The sequence below is a fragment of the Prionailurus viverrinus genome, chromosome B1, assembly GCF_022837055.1.
Source record: "Prionailurus viverrinus isolate Anna chromosome B1, UM_Priviv_1.0, whole genome shotgun sequence".
In the NCBI taxonomy this organism is placed as follows: Eukaryota; Metazoa; Chordata; class Mammalia; order Carnivora; family Felidae; genus Prionailurus; species Prionailurus viverrinus.
Genome location: NC_062564.1, coordinates 199,870,382 through 199,888,985, shown reverse-complemented (window position 1 = coordinate 199,888,985; position 18,604 = coordinate 199,870,382). Strand labels below are relative to the sequence as shown.

Here is an 18,604-nt window from a genome sequence, read left to right as displayed (position 1 = left end):
TTTCCATTGTTATGTAACATGATCACTTTCCTGTACCATTAAAACACAACTTCATTACAATTTTTAATGGCAGCCTTCTATTCCATTGTATGAATGTATCAAAATTCGCTTCTTAACAGTTTCTAAATTGTTGAACAGTGAAATGTTTCTCTTTTTCTCTCTCCAGTGCGTTCGCGCGCACACACACACACACACACACACACACACACACACACACGGTTTTACCTAATGCTTTGATTACACTTTTGGCTTTGATTACATTTTTGACTCGTCCCTCAAAACAGATTGGAATTCTAGGTCCGAGACTACAGCTGCATCATCTTTAAGGCTTCTGTTACATATTTTCTTATTTATGTATAGCATGTGCCCTCCTTGTTATGAAATCGCTCTTTATACCATTGCCAAGTGCCTTCTGGAAAGTGGTGCCGACTCGTGTGCCAAGCTTTGGAGTTTGATGGTTCCCGTCTCACACTACACGTGCTAGTATCCAATATTCTCAAGAGGAAACGCTTTGCTCATGAGAAGGGGCATTTTCCCTCATAAAGTTACTTAAAAAAATTTTAGGGGCACCTGGGTGGCTCAGGCCATTAAGCATCTGACTCTTGATTTGGGCTCAGGTTATGATGACCTCACTGTTGTAAATTCAAGCCCCGTATGGGACTCTGCCCTGGATGTGGAACCTGCTTGGGATTCTCTCTCTCTCCCTCTCCCTCCGCCCCTCCCCTGCTTGTGTGCTCTCTTTCTCTCTCTCAAAAAAAGTCAATAAAAATAAAAAATAATTTAAAAAGCACACATGTAAATCATATGCACATAGAAAGTTTAGAGGATACAAGGAAGCAAAACTTGGAGGAAAGTAATACAGTACACACCTTACACTTACACAGTGTTACATGCCAATGGTATCTCCACAAATCCATGAAGCTGGGGGAAAGAGACACAATAGAACTTTCTTTTACTGAAAAAAAAAAACAAACCCAGAAAGAAAAACAGAAAGGAAAAAAAAACTTTGCCTGCCAACTTTCCAACCCAGAAATAACCATTGTTGACATTTTAGCTTCTATCTTTCCAGATTTCTTCTATGTGTCTGTCTATCATCTATACATCTATAATTTATAAAAATGGAATTATACTCTCTCCTCCTCAGCGAGCTTCTCTTATGCAAAATCTTGTGGCCATCTTTGCATGTTCAGTAAATTTGTATAATAGCATTTCAAAGGGCTGGTGTAGGTACGGATCGATGGGTATAATGTGACTCATGGAGGTAGTGCTCACTGGGGGGTAGTCATGGCCGTCAATTTAGCCACGATATTAAACGTGGTAACAAGGCACAACACAAAGCTTTAATTCAACGGGAACACCCACGCGTGACTCCCCAGTGACGCTGTTTACCCATGTTCTTCCACCTGCCCACTCAACATGCCAACCTCCCTCCCGTGCATTCTCTCTCGCCCCCAGTCTTGGACGACCACACGCCTCCGTGTAACTGCTCGCTCCCGATGCTCTGCTCGGCCATCTCACACGGGATCTACTACCTCTATCCCTTCAACATAGAGTATCAGATCCTGGCTTCCATGATGCTCTATGTCCTGTGGAAAAACATCGGACGCAAAGTTGACGGCCACCAGCATCAGAGCGTGCGGTTCAAGTTCCGCGGGGTCGTGGCGGGCTCGGTCCTGGGCCTGAGCGTGCTGGCCGCCACGATCGGGGTCGTGGTGGTGTATCTGATTCAGATCGGGCGCTCCAAATCCAAGAGCGAGTCGGCACTCATCATGTTCTACCTGTATGCCATCGCCTTGCTGATACTCATGGGGGCCGCCGGGCTGCTTGGCATCCGGATTTACAGGGTAGACCAGAAATCGCTGGATGAGTCCAGAAGCCCGGCCCGCAAACTGGATGCCGACCTCTTGGTGGGCACCGCCTCCAGCTCCTCGCTCATCTCCTGGGGTTCCATCTTGGCCGTGCTCTGTGCCGAAGCCTGCCCCCCCTACACCTGGTTCAACCTGCCCTACTCTGTCCTGATGATTGTGGAGAAATACGTCCAGAACCTCTTCATCATTGAGTCTATCCACCGAGAGCCGGAGATGCTGTCTGAGGACGTCAGAACCCTGCGAATGGTCACCGTCTGCAGCGGCAATGCCATGCCCCTCTCCTCTTCCGGCCTCAGGAACGGGGCTGTGGCCGGGGACGCGGCTTCCCCAGGCGGCGAGATGCTCCGCGGGGCCAACGGAAACACGTGTCTGAGAGAAGGCTGTGGCGGAGAGGGGGGCGAGGGGAGCCGGGGAGGGACCCCGGGCCCCGCCTGCCGCCCCGGTTTCTTGCAGGGCGACGGCAAGAGAAGCGTCTTGAGGAACATCGCAGCCTTTCTGTTCCTCTGCAATATTTCGGTAACGTGCATTAAGTTATTCACCTTAAACACGATCTATGTTCCTTGCTTTTCTTCCCCCCCCCCCCGCCCCGAGAAGGAGTGAGGGAAGCTTATTATCAAAATGATGTAAGTGTGGGGTGAAACAATGAAGCTGGAATGAAGGCGTCTCCTCCACAAACCCACTTACTGAGCACTGCCGTGTGCCAGGGGCTGGGGTCGGGGCTAACGATTGCAGGTGACAAGACCCCCAGCTCTGTTGGTCAGCAGCCCTCCCGGGTGAGATCTGTAACAGATCTGCCCCACGGAGGGCAGGGAGAGGCGGAAGGAGGCCGCTCCAGCTTTGTAGGTAACGGTTTTAGTTTTTATTTTTTGATTTTTTGTAGGTGACGGTTTTAGTTTTTATTTTTTGATTTTTTGTAGGTGACGGTTTTAATAGGCGAGGGGAACTTGCATACGAAGCTTGTCTTGGGCAGCAGCAAGACGAGTGGGGTCCCTGCACCTGCCTGCTAGATGGCAGAAGTCTATATGCAGAGAGAGGCTTAACTGGGTTCGGTCGCGCATGCCGTGCAGGTGCTGTCAACGCCACATCGTTATTTCAGGGCTGTGTCCTTGCAGCAGCTTCTGGGAGCGAAAAGGGCAAGGAGAACCCACGTTCCAAGGACAAGGGGGGGGCGGGTGAGGAGCCTGGGAGGGCTCGGGGGGCCGACCGGCGGTCACTTCTTTCGGATGACCTTCCCCAATAACCTCTTCCTCAGAGAGGTCACAGTGTAGGGGGGAAGGGACACAAGGAAAACATACAGCGAGCAGGGCAAGTGTTGGCACAGAGTACGTGCAAAGTGTAACGGGAGCCTGGATCCAGGGAGGGACTTTAGTGAGTCGGGGATGCTTGAGGTGAGGCCCAGACTCAGTTAGGAGAGCTTTTGGCTGCAAAGAACAGAAAGCTTGGCCAGCAGTCTCTTCAGTCTTAAAGATGAGAATCCTGAAGGTTGGCTCTTCGGGGTTGGTCCGGCAGCTGAGCCCTTTGATCAAGGATCTAGGTGCTGTCCGTCTTTCCACTCGACCACGCTTCGTGTGGTGCGGACTGCCACGCGGTCACAGAGTGGCTGCAGCAGCACCAAGCGTCACATCGGGGCTTGAGACATGAGGAAGGACTAGTGCCAGGCAGCGGCTTTCCCACGGCCACCCCTAGCCGCGAGGGAGGCCGGGGAAGTGGGCGGTTTCCAGCCTGCAGCCTCTGATGGCAAGTAGCAACGTGGAAGGCGTGTGGTAACTCCGTTTCGGCTGCCCGGGTTCTGAGGAACGGTGGGAGGTTTACCAGGTGGCCAAGGCAAGCATTGAGCGCAGAGGGCGTGCGCGGTTCAAAGACACAGAGGCGGAAGCCGCCGCGGCCTACTTGGGAAGCAGCAAAGTAGTTCGGTATGAATTCCACACACGTCGGGGAGAGCCGCGGCGGGGGAAAGAGCAAGGCGGGTCTCGCCTGTGGGTCTGGCTTGAGCGGAGCTTCGTCAGCCCGGCCGGGTCTGGTCCTCGTGCTGAGGGCCACAGGGGACCCTCTCGGTTTGTGTCTTGGATGGATCCCCTTAGCAGCGGTGTGCGGGAAGGATGGAGACAGGCGAGCCCAAGGGCGGGGACACCTGGACGGAAGCCCTGAAGCAGCCCAGATGGGAAATGATGGCCCCCTGGCAGGGGGCCAGGGCAGGGCAGTGGCCTGGGGGTACACAGCCAGGGCAGTGGCCACGGGGACGGAGAGAGGACAAAGGAAGAGAGAGCCCCGTGCCTTGTTGGGATCCGTTCTAGAGATTCACAGTAGGATGGCAGGGCTCGGTGACCAAGGGAGGGGCCAGCTGCCTCTGGCACCACACGGGCCTCGAAATGACCGTGGATGACGGGAGGGTGGGGACGCCCCGCCCACGGCGCCTGCCTGTCGTCACGGTCAGCTCTCTGCAGCTGCCAGGGCTATGCCGTTTCCCCGTCAGCTCCCTGGCTTTCGAGCTTCCTCCGCCTAGTTTCAGCGGGGGCGTGCCCAGGGACCGCCAATTTTGATGTCACGCCAAGGCCACAACGCTGGGAGGGTCCCTCTGAAGCCGAGATGGCCACGTGTCTGCCCATCAAATCTGATTCTTGCTTTGGGCCACCCGGACCTCGGTCCCCCTCCAGCCCGGCAGACGGTTACGAGGAGCTCTGAAGGGAGAAGGGGTCCCAGGCGAGCCTGGGTCCAGGTGGGCCCGCGTCTTTCATGGAATAGAGATTTCTGGAGCATGTGCTGGGCACAGCAGGGAATGAAGGAACCGAACGGGAGAGAGAGAGACAGATTAGGGACTATCGCGGGGCTGCGTTTTATGTGAGACTTGTATTCCAGAGAGGCATGTATCCACTCAGATCTTTCTTTGCTAATGTTTTTATTTATTTATTTTCTTTTGGGAAAGAGAGAGAGAGAGAGGCAGAGAGAGAGGGAAACACAGAATCCGAAGCAGGCTCCATACTGTCAGTGCAGAGCCTGATGCGGGGGTCAAACCCATGAGCCATGAGATCATGACCTGAGCCGAAGTCGGATGCTTAATGGACTGAGCCACCCAGGCGCCCTCAGCTTACGTCTTACAAAGTCAGAGTTGGTTCCAGAATCCCCCTAACATGTGTTGTTTTTGTACACATCCAGAGGTAGGAATCTCTCTCTTCTCAGCAAGTTCAGGAAAGCCGCTTTCCGCACGGGGTCTTTGCTTGACCGCCGGTGAGGCGCTTGGCTTGTGGTTCCGGACCAGCTCGACCAAGAACCGCGTGGCCATGGTAGACTCTGATGGTAATTGATGGTCTGTTGGGACCCGACGGCCGGACTCAGGGCTCTGACTTGGGAGGGGGATCCGTGTCATCTCTTCACCTCCGTGCTCCGCCCCCGGTGTCCCCAGGCCCTGCCTCTGTTCACCGGGGAGTGAGCCGGAAGACAGAAATCATCGCGGGGTGATGTCTGGGGGGGCCCTCAGCAGCCCCACGGGCCACACGCGCACCCGCGGTCCATCCCACAAGGCCGTGAAGCCCCTGGCAGAGGGTGAGACTCGTCATCCTCCAGGACCAGGTGCCGGAACAGAGGCCGCAGCCGGAGGTGCTGGTGTGCACGTCCACGTGGGGACGGCAGCGGCCGTGGGGACAGACGAGGGTGGCAGGCGGGATGGTGGGATTTAGGGAGAAGGGGGTAAGGGGGAGGGGACCGTCTGGGCAGAATGACGGGCATGGGGAGGCTGCGGGGAGCGTGTGGATGCATGGCCAAGTAGGGCTTGCGGGACGTGCTCCTGGGGCAGGAAGGAGACCCGCCTGGCTGAGCATGACGAGCAAAGGGAGGGACAGGAGAGAGGCGCCAGGGTGGACCACGCGGGGTCTCAGCAGCCACAGCCGCAGCCAGGACGGAATCCTGAATGCAGCAGGAAACCGTCGAAGGGTTTTAAGGTAGTGACAGGATGCGATTCGTGCTTTTTCTTTTTTGACTCAGTCGAACCTTTAATTGTAGGCAATACCACGTAACACAAGCGTTACCATAATATTTACCATTTTAATCATTTTATTTTTTTTAATTTTATTTATTTATTTACTTTTTAATTTTTTTTTAATGTTTATTTATCTTCGAGACAGAGAGAGACAGAGCATGGACGGGGAGGGGCAGAGAGAGAGGGAGACACAGAATCCAAAGCAGGCTCCAGGCTTTGAGCTGTCAGCACAGAGCCCGATGTGGGGCTCGAACTCACGGATCGTGAGATCGTGACCTGAGCCGAAGTCGGACGCTCAACCGACTGAGCCACCCAGGCACCCCACATTTTATTTTTCTAAAGAGTTGATTGATTGATTTAGAGGGAGCGAGTGGGGAGAGGCAGAGAGAGAGGGAGAGAGAATCCCAGGCAGGCTCTACACTCACCGTCAAGCGCAGAGCCCGACGCGGGGCTCAAACCCACAACCCACGAGATGGCGACCTGAGCCGAAATGAAGAGTCAGACGCTCAACCCACTGAGCCACCCGGCGCCCGCCTCCTAACCATCCCAGAGCATACGGTCCAGGAGTGTGAAGGGCATTCCTTACCACCACCCATCGCTGAAACCTGTTCGCCTGGCAAAACTGAAATTCTGTAACCGGGTAACAAGCCCCTGTTCCCCACCGCCACCCCCCGGCCCCCCGCAACCCCGTTTTACCTCTGGGTTCGACCACACCGTGCAGTTCATGTGAGTCGAGTGTTCACGGAGTGTTTGTCTCTTTGCGACTGGCTTGTCCCACTTGGCGTAATGCCCCCCAACATCAGCCACGTGGTAACGTGTGGAGGTGGGGAGAGATGTCAAGAACAACTCCCCGGTTCTGACCCGAGTTCCCGGGGACACGGTGACACTATTTATGGAGACTGGGGACTCCGAAGGGGCGGCAGGCTCGGGAGCGGCTCGGGGTGGAAGGAAGACCCCGGGTTTAGTACCGGACGTGTCCACTCATAAGGCGCCTCTGTGACCTCAGGCGGACATCCAAGCAGATGTTTGGGTTTCCTACTGCTGTGTAACAAACGACCCCCAGTGCAGGTCAAAACCAGCAGCTGTTTCATTATGTCTTACGACCTTGTGGGTTAGAAATTCTGGCAGAGCTTGGCTGGGAAAGTCTCGTCTTCCTCGTGGCATCGACTGAGGCTGGTGGGCGGACTGCAATCGAGGGCCCAAGGTCTGGTGGCTGGGGTGGGGGTGGCTGAGAGGGCTCAGCTGGGACCCTCGGCTGCAGTGTCTACACACGGGCTCTCCAGGATGGCGGTCTCGGGGTCGGGGGGCTTCTGAGGTGGCGGCTCGGGGCCCAGCGGCCAACCTGCCGAGACTGGAGGTGCCAGTCTCTCGGGGCCTGTGTGGATGTCGCGTGGCATCAGTCCTGCCTGCCACATGCTCTGGGTCAAGCAGTGGCAGCGCCCCCCGGATTCAAGGGAAGGGGACACAGCCCCGCCTCCCACTGGCACGAAAAGCAAAAACACTCCACGGCAGATCTAAATATTGGGTCTCAGGAAAGAGGGCCAGTCGTCTGTCCTCGCCTTCTCTGCCCACTGTCTTCCGTCCGTTCCTCTCTCTCTTGAAGATATAGCCACCGGCTGGCTACCGAGGGCCAGCGCGGCTGTGAGTGATGCCTTAGGGGCTTGCGAACCAGAGGTCCGGGCTGGCAGTAAACGGTCAGGCAGGAGACCCCTTCTAGCGAAGCGCCCCCCGCAGAGAACGAGCCGAGAGGGAGCGAGGTCACGCCTGGCACTGTCTCCGATCAGAAGGCCCAGGCGGGTGAGAGGGGCTTCCTCAGGGGGTGACAGGGGCTGGGTGGTGAGTGTTCTGGGAAACAGCCGGGGTCAGGCCCCGGGGCAGGGAGCTTATCTCATTGCAGGAGGAGGATGGTGGGCCATGTGACGGGGACCCCGGGTGTGGGGGACCAGCCAGCAGTGGGCTTTATAATCCCATGTAGGGGGTCGATTTCATTTTCAGTGGCTGTGAGGGCTGGTGGGAAGGGATGTGGTCTCGCAGAAGGAGCGAGTCTGGCAGCGGAGTGGTGAGTGGGCCCGTCAGGGGCGCCGTGGAAGCCGGATGGTCAGGAGGCTGCCGCGGTGGCCTGGGTGACAGGGGACAGCGATGGCCGGGCAGGTGCACGTGGACAGAAACGGGTCCACTGACGCCAGGGCGTCGTGGAGGCACAGTCCTCCGGGCTCGCCGATGGGCTGGGTGGCAGGTGCAGCGTCTTGAGGGAAAGAGGGAACACGAGGGTGATGCCTGGCGTGTGACCGGCCACGAGGAGGAAGATGTCGCGGGTGAGATGGGGGAGTTTGAGACGCAAGTAAGACGCCAAGTAGCCCGTGGGGTCCTCGAGGGCAGATCAGGCGAGTAATTCAGACGGGGGGAGTCATCGGCCCATAGTTGGTGTTCATTTACAGCCAAGGCTGGGTGAGCTCGTTCAGGGGTCGCGTGTGTAGGGGAGGGAAGAGCACCCAGGGGTGAGCCCTCCAGCCAACAGAGAGAGACTGAGCGAAGGAGGAAGCAGGAAGGAGCCGGGAAGAACCAGCCAGGGTGGTTGGAGGCGCCTTAAGGGTCACGGAGCCTGAGGTCCCAGTGGGCAGAGATAGAGAGGGGACCGTACGGAGAGGCTAGTGAAACGGTGCATCAGTTCCTGCCGCTGTGTAAGGAATTACACAAGCTCGGCAGCTTGGACAACACCTGGTTGTTAATGTTGTGGAGTCTGGAGGTCGGGAATCCCAGCGTGGCTCAGCCGGTGCCTCTGCTCAGCTGACCGCCGGGGGATCTTTCCAAACCCACTTACGTGGCTGTTGGCGGGATTCACTTGCTGGTCGGTTGTTGGGCTGAGGGCGTGAGTTCCTGACCTCCGTCCGCTCCTGGCCGCGGGGCCTCGCCACGGGGCAGGTCACACACAACAGGGCGGTCGGCTTCCTCTCTTGCAGGACTCCCCGTTCCTTCTGCCACCCGGTCTCAGAGGTGACGTCTCACGCCTTCCGTCACATTCTGATGTTTGAAGCGAGTCATGAGGCTCAGCCTGACCCAAGGGGAGGGGCTTCCACAAGGACGTGACTCCCGGGAGGTGGCATCGGTGGGGGAGGGGGGGGTCATCCAAGAGGCTGCCTGCCACCATGCAAGGGTGGAGAAAGTTCCAGAAGTGTGCAGCGTCAAAGAGAAGCAAGCCCAGGAGACCGGCTGTATCAGGGGAGGTGGAGGAGGAGGACCTGGGGCGGGGAGACTGAGGCAGGACCAGTGCGTAGCTTCCGCAAGCGACAGCAACGATAGGTCACTGCTTTAGGTTTTGCAAACATAGTTGCCATTTTATTCTCATGTGAGCCCTCTGTGACAGGTGTCTGTAGTCCCACCTTCCAGCTGAGGAAACTGAGGCTCGGGGAGGTTAAATGACACTCTGTGAGTGCCCCAAACCCAGGTCCGGCTCCAAAGCAGGGGCTCCTCCCCTAAGCAGGGTGATGTGAGCAAGGCCTGGGCTGTCTCTCCAGATCAAGCCAGAAAGCCCCACGTGGCTGGGGTCTCCAGGCACCAATGTTGGGATGTAAAGGCGGGTGTGATAAACGGGTGACCTCTGCTGTAGGTAAGCCCGGGGGGCTCCTTCCCAGCCTGGTTAGATCATGGAGGGCTTCCTGGAAGGAGGAGTGTCTCAGGACTTGGAAGAAGGTAGGATTCAGCCGAAGAGGGAAGACAGAGAGCCTTTGATAGAGGGAGAGGCAGGAGCAAAGCCCTGAAGGCTTGGAGGAGAGTCACATCCAGCCTTCGGAGGCTGAAGTGAAGGGCGTGGTGAGGGACGTGGTGGTAGTTAATTGCAGTCAAACTCAGTGCCCCGTCACTGAGGGAATCTGGACGTTGTCCTGAAGGCTCCTGGGAGCCACTGGAGCGTGACAAGCAGAGGAATGGCAAGGTCAGATGTGCCCTTTATAAAGATCGCTTCCACAGCAGGGTCAGGGTGGATGGAAGGCATCTGCTGGAGTTGGGGCGGGGCATTTGGAGCCACTGTGGCAGTTCAGGCGGGGGATACTGAGGTCCCGACCAAGGTGAGGGCTGTGGGGACAGAGAGAGTCGGGTGGGTGTGAGCAGCATCCACTCGGGAGGGGGCTGAGGAGGCCAGAAGAGTCAGGCAGGCTCGTTGGATTTGGAGACCTCCAGGGGGGACGTTGCAGGGACAGGTGTAACTCTGAGTCCCCGAGTCCAGGCCGGCGCCTGGGGGTCGCGTGGGGCTCCCCAGGTGGCTGCTGGCACGGGCCCCTCTTCTCTTGTAGCTCTGGGTCCCTCCCGCCTTCGGCTGCCGCCCCGAGTACGACAACGGATTAGAGGAGATTGTCTTTGGCTTTGAACCCTGGATCATTGTGGTCAACCTGGCCATGCCTTTTTCTATTTTCTACCGAATGCACGCAGCTGCCTCTCTCTTTGAGGTCTATTGTAAGATATAGTCTGTGTCCACATCCAAGCCCGAGGAGTGACCTAACAAGAGAATTCACTGGAGCCACCTGCGAATGGCCAGGTTGGGCAAATATCGCCTGACAAATGCACGGAGGGTTCTTTGCGGCAATTATTTCCCGTGAGCTGGAATTGTCTATCACCCCGGATGAATGTGAGCGCGTTAGATCAACATCGGTGAGGCGGCTGAGATCTGGTCTCGGGTAGTGAATTCTCACCAAACTCAAATTCTTTTATCTCCTTTTATTTATTTATTTATTTTTTTTTTTTGAGAGAGAGAGGGAGCACGAGCGGTAGAGGGAGAGAGAATCTTTGGCAGGTTCCGTGCCCAGTGCAGAGCCCGACTTGGAGCCCGACGCGGGGCTCGAGTCCCTGACCGTGAGATCATGACCTGAGCTGAAATCAAGGAGTCTGCCGCTTAACCCACTGAGCCACCCAGCGCCCCTTCTCTCCTTTTAAACGGGATCCTCTGTGTTTTTTTTAGAAGAATGTGATCCCAGGTTGGGGGGAGAAACATTATGCGGTTTGTTTTTCATAACAATTGTTTTCTATCGTCACGTTACTGCCTACAACTCTTCTGACCGGCTGCGTAGTACAATGCTCCTGACGTTTTATCCCTCCCAGAGCTGATCAATGCCGATACAATCGCACTTAGTTTATGTTGTACTTTCTGAATATGTTTAATTTTTTGAACAAAATTACGTTTTTCATCGGGATGGAAATTAGTGTACGGATCAATACGGAGACCTATTTCTTCCTGGAAATCTCGGCACATTTTTGTGATCATTTTATTTTTAAAAAGAAATTTTACTATTCTCTCTCACTGTAAATACATACATGCCTATTACAGAAAACGTGGACATTTTGGAAGAGTAGAGAAAACATCACCTAGGACACTACTGTTGGGTTGACGATCACTTTAACACCTTGTTGTATTTCCCAGAGGTGAAATGAGATTCACGGCGTTCTTTTCATTGTCATTATTATGCTTGCCACTGGTGATCTGACATGTCCAATTTTGTATCCATGTCCCCCCCCCCCCACTTAACAATAGAGCATAAACCTTTCCTCCACGTGGTTTCCGAGGCTTTGTAAATATCATTTTGCTACTGTGTTAAAGTTCATCAGATGCATGTGCCATAGTTAGTCTTCCTATTGTCCGAGGTAGAGTGTTTATCCTGGTGGGTTTTTTTAAGGGCTTCTGCAAAAATCCACTATCTTTGTAAAGCATTTCCCATATATCATAATTGCTTCTTTATGATATACACTTAAAATCTGGATGTCTATTCCAAAGGTTGTAAATATTTTAAAGCCTCTTAAGAAATAATGACGTTTGGAAGGCCTTTTTACGTGCTTTGCCATAATTATTTTAAGATCATAATAAAATTAGCTTATTTCCTATAAATACTAACGTGACTATCTCTTCATCTGTGTGTATTTTGTTTGTTTGATAGCACGGGCAAATGGCACGTTAAGAAACACCAATTTTTTTGTTGTTGTTGTTACATGATGAAAATACCTTAAGTTCTAGGGAAAAAACTAAAAACAACGGGCAGATAGACCGAAAACAAAGTCAAAGATGATCTGTCATACCTTCTATTTAGGGTGGTGGTTTTCAACCTGGTGCCATCCTGTCTCCAAGGGGACATTTGGCAAAGCATGGAGACACTTATTGTTACTGCTGTACATACAACAGGTGTCTGGTGGGCAGAGAGCAGGGGTGCAGGTCGGCACCCTACAGCGCACGGCACGGCCCCCACCACAAAGACTTATCTGGCCCCAAAGGTTCATAGTGCTCAGCATGAGGAACTGTGATCTAGAGGTAATTGCTGTTAATTTTCGGTACCTATCAGCACACACACACCTACATACACGCACACGCAGGCACGCACACGTGAATGGGATTGCTTTTGTGTATACTGAGTTTGCATGCAACTGGCTTTTTCCCCTCTTAATACACCTGCGTGGTTCTGGACGATTTTCGTTTCCCGTGGCATCACGTCTCACACTTGAGCATACGTAAGAATCGTCTGGAGAGCTTGTGAGGACTCCTGCCTTCCCAGCCAGAAGCTCAGGTTCCGTTGGGCTGGAGTGGGGCGCAGGGTGCCTCAAGAAGCGTCTCAGGTGATGCCGTGTCCCTTCCAGAAGCACCTCCTCAAGAGTCCGTGAACCCCGAGTCACTGAACAGCCTCCCGTGACATTGTGTATTCTTCTGCAATGTGACCTTGGGTAGCTCCAGAGCACATTCCATGGAGGGCTGTATCGTTCCTTATGTAGTCAGAACCCGACGTTGGACAGGTAGAGACATTTGATGGTGTGATCCTTTTCTGGTTTTCTTCCTTTTTTGCTTTCTTTTTGCTATTACAAACGACACCGTGGCAAGCATTTTCATGGCTGAGTCTCTGTGCACATGTTGATAAACCACCCTGCATGAGACGAATACCTGTGAATGCCGATCTATTCAGAGGACTTCATTTCGGCTGGCATTCATTTCCTCCGGTGCTGAGCACATCAGTACAGCCCAGGGGCTGTGGGATTAGGGCTCCAGGCGTGGCCACGGGGCACCATCAGAGCAGGAAAAAGCAGTCTTGCTGGGCTCAGAGCTTCTGAGGCGTGACCTTAAAGATGGATCGCCTCTTGCTCCTAAACAAGCAGAGCTCGCTCCATCAGGATGGCTGTTTGAGCCAGGCAGCTTTGTCCCGCAGGTAGCCAAGCGTCTTGACTCGACCCACTTAGGCAGCAAAGCAAATGTATTCCCTTCGTACCAAGGCAGCCCACGGAGGACGAACCGGAGTGTGCAATAAACAAGTGTCAAGCTCTCAGGGCTAGAGGAAGAGAAATGCAAATTGGAACAGCAATGAGCCATCATTTCCCTTTCATCTGATTGGCAAGGGTTGGCCAAATGCGAAGGACAGAGAATGCAAACAGACCGCTGGCGGGACCGCTGTGGAAGAGCGCGGCCACCAGGGGGCGCCGGTGCCTTTCCGCTGAGTCCTCAGCTGTGCTTTTAGGTCAAAGTGAGGGGCGATCCGGTGGGCGAGCAGCAGACTCCAGGGTCCCCAGTGAGAGCAGGGGTGCAAAATGCCCCGTCTGTACCCTGTCTACAACTTTGGACTCTCGTGGCGTGTGTCAGGGACGGCTGTCCTCGTTGCCAGGTGAGGGCTGGGTGGGTTCTGAGTTCCCCTAAGGAAGCTGAGAATTAGTTTCAACAGGGGTGTTCCCTCCACCTGCCCCCACCACGTCCGGCTGTCCGTGGGGCATCCTTGTCCCCATCACGAGGCTTTGGAGGAACGTGGCTGGAGGATGTTCCCATGTGTGGAGAGTCCCCCAAATAGAGTGGGTGGAACTTGGTCAGGGAGGGCTGGGGAGGTGGGCACAGAGGGCAGTTTCACCGGGTCTGATGGGGCATGACAGTAACATTAGCTACTCCTAAGGGCAGACCCTGGGGCCACAGGGACAGGACAGGGAAAGAACCAGGGCAGTGTTTTGGTTTTTTTAATTTTTTAAAGGCTTATTTTTAAAAAAAATTTTTTTTTAATGTTTATTTTTGAGAGAGAGAGACAGAATGTGAGCCAGGGAGGGTCAGAGAGAGAAGGAGACACAGAATCCGAAGCAGGCTGCAGGCTCTGAGCTGTCAGCACAGAGCCCGGCGTGGGGCTCGAACCCACGAACGGTGAGATCATGACCCGAGCCACAGTCAGACGCCCAACCGACCGAGCCACCCAGGGCCCCAATGTGTATTTATTTTCGAGAGACTGAGAGAGACAGGGCACAAGCAGGGGAGGGGCAGAGAGAGAGAGGGAGACACAGAATCCAAAGCAGGCTCCAGGCTCTGAACCGTCAGCAGAGAGCCCGACGCGGGGCTCAAACCCATGAACCGTGAGATCGTGACCTGAGCGGAAGTCGGACACTTAACTGAGCCACCCCGGTGCCCCGAGGGCAGTGTTTTAATGCTCAAAAAGGGTGATAATTTTGGTCCGGTGTTTCAGCCACATTAATAACATAAGAAACACCACAACGATGATAGTAAAATGTTCATTGTCTGAAAAATGTAAATCAAGTCACCTGCCTAAACTCTTCATTGGTTTCCTGTTGCTTTTAGAACAAAGTACAAACTCCTGACTGTGGTCTGTTGGGATCTTCACGGTCTGGCCTCTGCTACTTTGTCTTCTTATCCTGTCCCCTCTTCTGCCACCCCCCCCGGGTGCCCCCACCTGCACTGTTGCAGCCACATACAGCTGTCCCGCCTTGGACACTGCAGACTCCTCTGTTCCTCAGGACCTTTGCACGTGCTAATCTTGCTCTCAGGAGAGGGCTTCTCTGGCTCCTTGAAACAGATGGGCCTCTTTTCATCCCTCAGGCCATGTGTAGAGGTCCCTCTGCTGGGGGGGTTGCCCCGGACATCTGCCTGAACACATCTCCCCTTACGCTTCACCTTGGCCTCATTACCATTAGTCGTTTGCTTATGCATGTGTGCTTATCCGTCCTGGACACAGCTGTCTGCCTTGTGAGGGTAGAGGCTTAACCTCCTTCTCCCTCAGGCCTCACCACGAGGGCTGCCGCCCTCACAATCCAGACTATTACAGGGCGTGGGGAAGCGCCCCGAGCTCGGCAGGCTCTCAGGACTGGCGTGTTTCCAGAAATAGTTTTTAAGGCCTTGGCAGACATTCTCCGCCGGCTTCGGGGACACGCCTCCAGTCCCCTCTTTGCCTTTAAGGCACAAGACGGCGCTTTGGGCCTGGCCCTTAACAGAGTCCCCGCGGAGTCTGGAATTAGGATATGCTCCCCTCCGCTTGCTCTGGCCTATGGGGGGACGGGGGGGGGGGTTGCCACAGAAGCTTACAGGCGGGTTCTGCTCCCCTCCGTGGAAGGGACGCACCAGCGGATGTGGGGGGCGGGAGCTGTCTTCCTGACGACAGCAAGGGCTGCCTAGGTATCTGTGGCAGGTGTTTCCGGAACACTGGTTTGGGATGCTCGGTCAAAGCCGGAACATAATGAGCCTGCTTCCCCTTGGCTGGAGATTGGTAGAGAGCGGGATGTGGGAATAGTGCTAGGCCAGGAGCCCGCAAACTACCGCCTGTGAGCTAAGAATGGCTTTTACAGTTTGAAAAGCTGGTAAAAAAAAAAAAAAAAAAGGCAGAAACGAAAACAAAACACGCACACGAAAAGATTATGCTGCAGAGACATGGCTCTTTAATACCCACTACCTGGCCCTTCACAGAAAAAGTCTGCTGACCCCTGGTCTTGACGATGAGAGGGAAGGGGGTCTCTGCCGGATAGTTCTGGAAGGATTGTGATAGCTACTAAGAAAGCAAGGTACAAGAGGTCTGCCCTCTTCCCTGCCTGTGTGTGGTTGTGGGAGGGGGTGGGGCCTGGAGCTGGTTGAGAGGTGAGCCTGAGAGGGGCGGGGTCTGCAGCACAGGTTGGGGGGGTGGGAGGGATTAGCCCGGAACCCCGCCCCCGCCCCGCCTCCTCTGAGCTGTTCGTCTCTACCTGCCCACAGTCCTGCTTTCCCACAGTTTCCTCCGGGGTCTTCTCCGCCTCATCACAACAGTTGTCCTGTGAGTGCATCACCTTAACACGAATGCTTTCACCTTTTCCGGGCCCGTGCTGGAGGGAGCCACAGGGAACCACAGGTGTCGCCGGTTCCCCTCAACTTGCCGCACTTCACCCTCCCCACCTGGTGGCCGGGTGCGCGGCCCTCTCGCAGAGCAGGACTGAGCCACCCAGAACCACAGGGCAAGGGCGGGTGGCTGCGCCCGGCGGCTCGTGGACCAGGAGCGCGGCTCGGGGAGGAGTGGGGGAGCGTTCGCCTTCCCCGATTGGGCGCTGTCCTCAGGGGTGCAGTCTGTCCAACGGCATAAGGTGATGTGTCACGAGGGTGGCTAAGGCCACACACAGGCCGCCCGTGAACTGCAGAAACACATGAGGTGTTAGAATCGGGGCCTCCTTGGGCGCAGGCAAGATTCCAGCAAGAGAAGGTGGGATCTTCTGGGGGAAGGGCCCTGAAGGTGCACGCAGAGCTGGGGCCGCCCCTGCAACGGGTCCCTGAAGAACCGTGCTTCATCAGAGGGGGGGGCGGGGGGGCGGGCACAAGGCTTGAGGCCAGGTTCAGGTCTCTCTGACGAGCTACTTTCGTCCCCCGGCACCTGGTTTTCTCCTCTACCAGGAGGCGACAATAGAAGTTTGTGCCTTGAAGAGTCGTTGGAAAACGAGCCGAGATGCTGCATGTTAACTAACGCCCGCGAGTCTGGCACGCAGCGAGCTCTGTTAGGGCCACGTGAGCGATTTCATGCTTCTGCCCCTGGGGTTGTTGCTGAGGGCAGAGCGGATGTCCGTCTTTGCACAGGCTTGGTGCTGCTCCAGAAAATTCTCACATCCCTGGTCCTCTACGTGGCCCAGGGAGCCTGCGGGAGAGCGAATAATGCTCCCTAAAGATGTCCACATCCTAATCCCTGGAGCCCGTGAATAGGCCACGTTACTTGGCAAGAGCGACGTTGCCTGTGCGGTTAAGTCGAGGCTCTTGTGATGGGAGATCAATCTGGATTGTCCGCGAGGGCCCAGAACATAGTCACAGAGGTCCTTCTAAGAGGGAGGCAGGAGGGAATTGGGCTACAGGGAGGGCAGAGACCGGGTGATGCCGCCACGGGCCAGGGAGTGCCAGCAGCCGCCAGCAGCTGGAAGAACCGGGGCGGGGATTCTGCCCTCGGATCTCTGCTGATGGCCCTGCTGACACCTTGACCTTGGTCCAGCGAGACTCCTTTTGGACGTCTGACCTCCAGAACCCTAATAGAGTTGTGTTGTTTCAAGCCACTAAGGGTGTGGCGGTTTGTCACAGCGGCTGCAGGAAACTCACACGGGGCCTTTACCCTGTTTTTTGTGCCTCGCGCACGAGCAGAAGACCGAGCACACGAGAACGGGGGAGTCGCGGTGCGCCCAGCAAAAGTGAGTGAGCGGGGGCACCCATCACGCCCCTCCGAGGGAGGGTCGGCTTCCCCATCTGCAGAAGGAGGGGAGAGGGCCGGGGAGGGGGAGCCGCGTGAACAGGGTCCTGGCTTTGATGGCGGCTCCCCTGGGGCTCATCCCAGGACCCTGGCCACCCCTCCGGGTTTGCGGGCAGGCCCCTCACCCTCTTCTTGGGCAGGTGGTGTTGCCGCTCCAGGGGGCCGCCCTGCATCCTCTTGGCTGCCCTCTCTGCTCTCCGTGGCGGTCTAGCTCACGGCCCCCGGCTTGCTTACCGTCCAGATGCTGCGGACGCCCGGGTCTGTATCTTCGTTCCCTGCTGGTTGTTTCCAGCAGCCTGCTTACCTGTCTCAGAGGCACCGTGTCCCGAGGGCGTCTGGCCCCAGACAGTCTCAGTCCTCGGCTAGTCCTCCCTCTCCTTGGCTACCCCCCACCCCCCACCCCCCACCCCCCATGGAGGTACCAGCCTCTGTTTGACAAGCCCCACGTACAGGGCTGTCTTTGCACGGCCCTTAGGTCTCATCTCCAAGCAGCAGCCACACCTGTCGCATCCACTCCCCAAACTCGTGGCTCCACCCACTTCTGCCCGCTTCCAGCCCCTCCCCACTCCGGTGCCCCATCATCTCCTCCGGGCCTCCCGACGTGGCCTCCTCATTTCTCCAAGGCCTCCGTGGCCCCTACAAGTCTGCCGTTCTCACTGCGGCCAGAGCCACGCTTGAGAGGGGCAAATGCGCTCATACCCCTCCCTGGACAACACCCCCAATGGCCTCTCGCCACTTGAGATGAAAACCCAAATCCTCCCCTTGGGCCCCGGGGTCCTGTGTGGTCTTTGCCGCCCGCCTCTCCAGCCTTTGCTCACGCTCTGCTTTTGCCTCTGTGCTGACACCACGCGGGCCAGCTTCTTGAGTTCCTTGGACGCGCTGTGTTCCCTCCCGCCTCGGGGCCTTAGCACTGGCTGCTCCCTCTTCCTTTGACTTCATTAATTCAACTCATCATTCAGATCTCCATCCGAACACCAGCTTCTCGGGGAAGTCTTCCCCCACCCCTAGACGAGGTCTGAGGTCCCTGTTACGAACGTTCACGACACATCTAGCTTGCTTTCGTTGTGGCCGTTAACCACACAATTGCATGTTGGATCGTTTGACCGCTTACTATAAGCCTCTCTTTCTCTCTCTCTTTTTAAAACCACGTGACTTGGGGCGCCTGGGTGGCGCAGTCGGTTAAGCGTCCGACTTCAGCCAGGTCACGATCTCGCGGTCCGTGAGTTTGAGCCCCGCATCAGGCTCTGGGCTGATGGCTCAGAGCCTGGAGCCTGTTTCCGATTCTGTGTCTC

The 18,604-nt window shown here is 55.7% G+C and overlaps 1 protein-coding gene across 1 annotated transcript in view; it reads left to right on the top strand.

The window, feature by feature from the left end:
* The window catches only part of OTOP1 (otopetrin 1), a 35,054-nt gene extending 24,424 nt beyond the window's left edge, over window positions 1–10,630 (top strand). Inside the window, exons 5-6 of the mRNA XM_047857560.1 lie at window positions 1,456–2,384; window positions 10,131–10,630. Coding sequence (XP_047713516.1) covers window positions 1,456–2,384; window positions 10,131–10,301 — 1,100 coding nt within the window. The 3' untranslated portion in view covers window positions 10,302–10,630. The remainder of the gene's footprint in view (window positions 1–1,455; window positions 2,385–10,130) is intronic.
* Window positions 10,631–18,604: the final 7,974 nt, after the last annotated feature.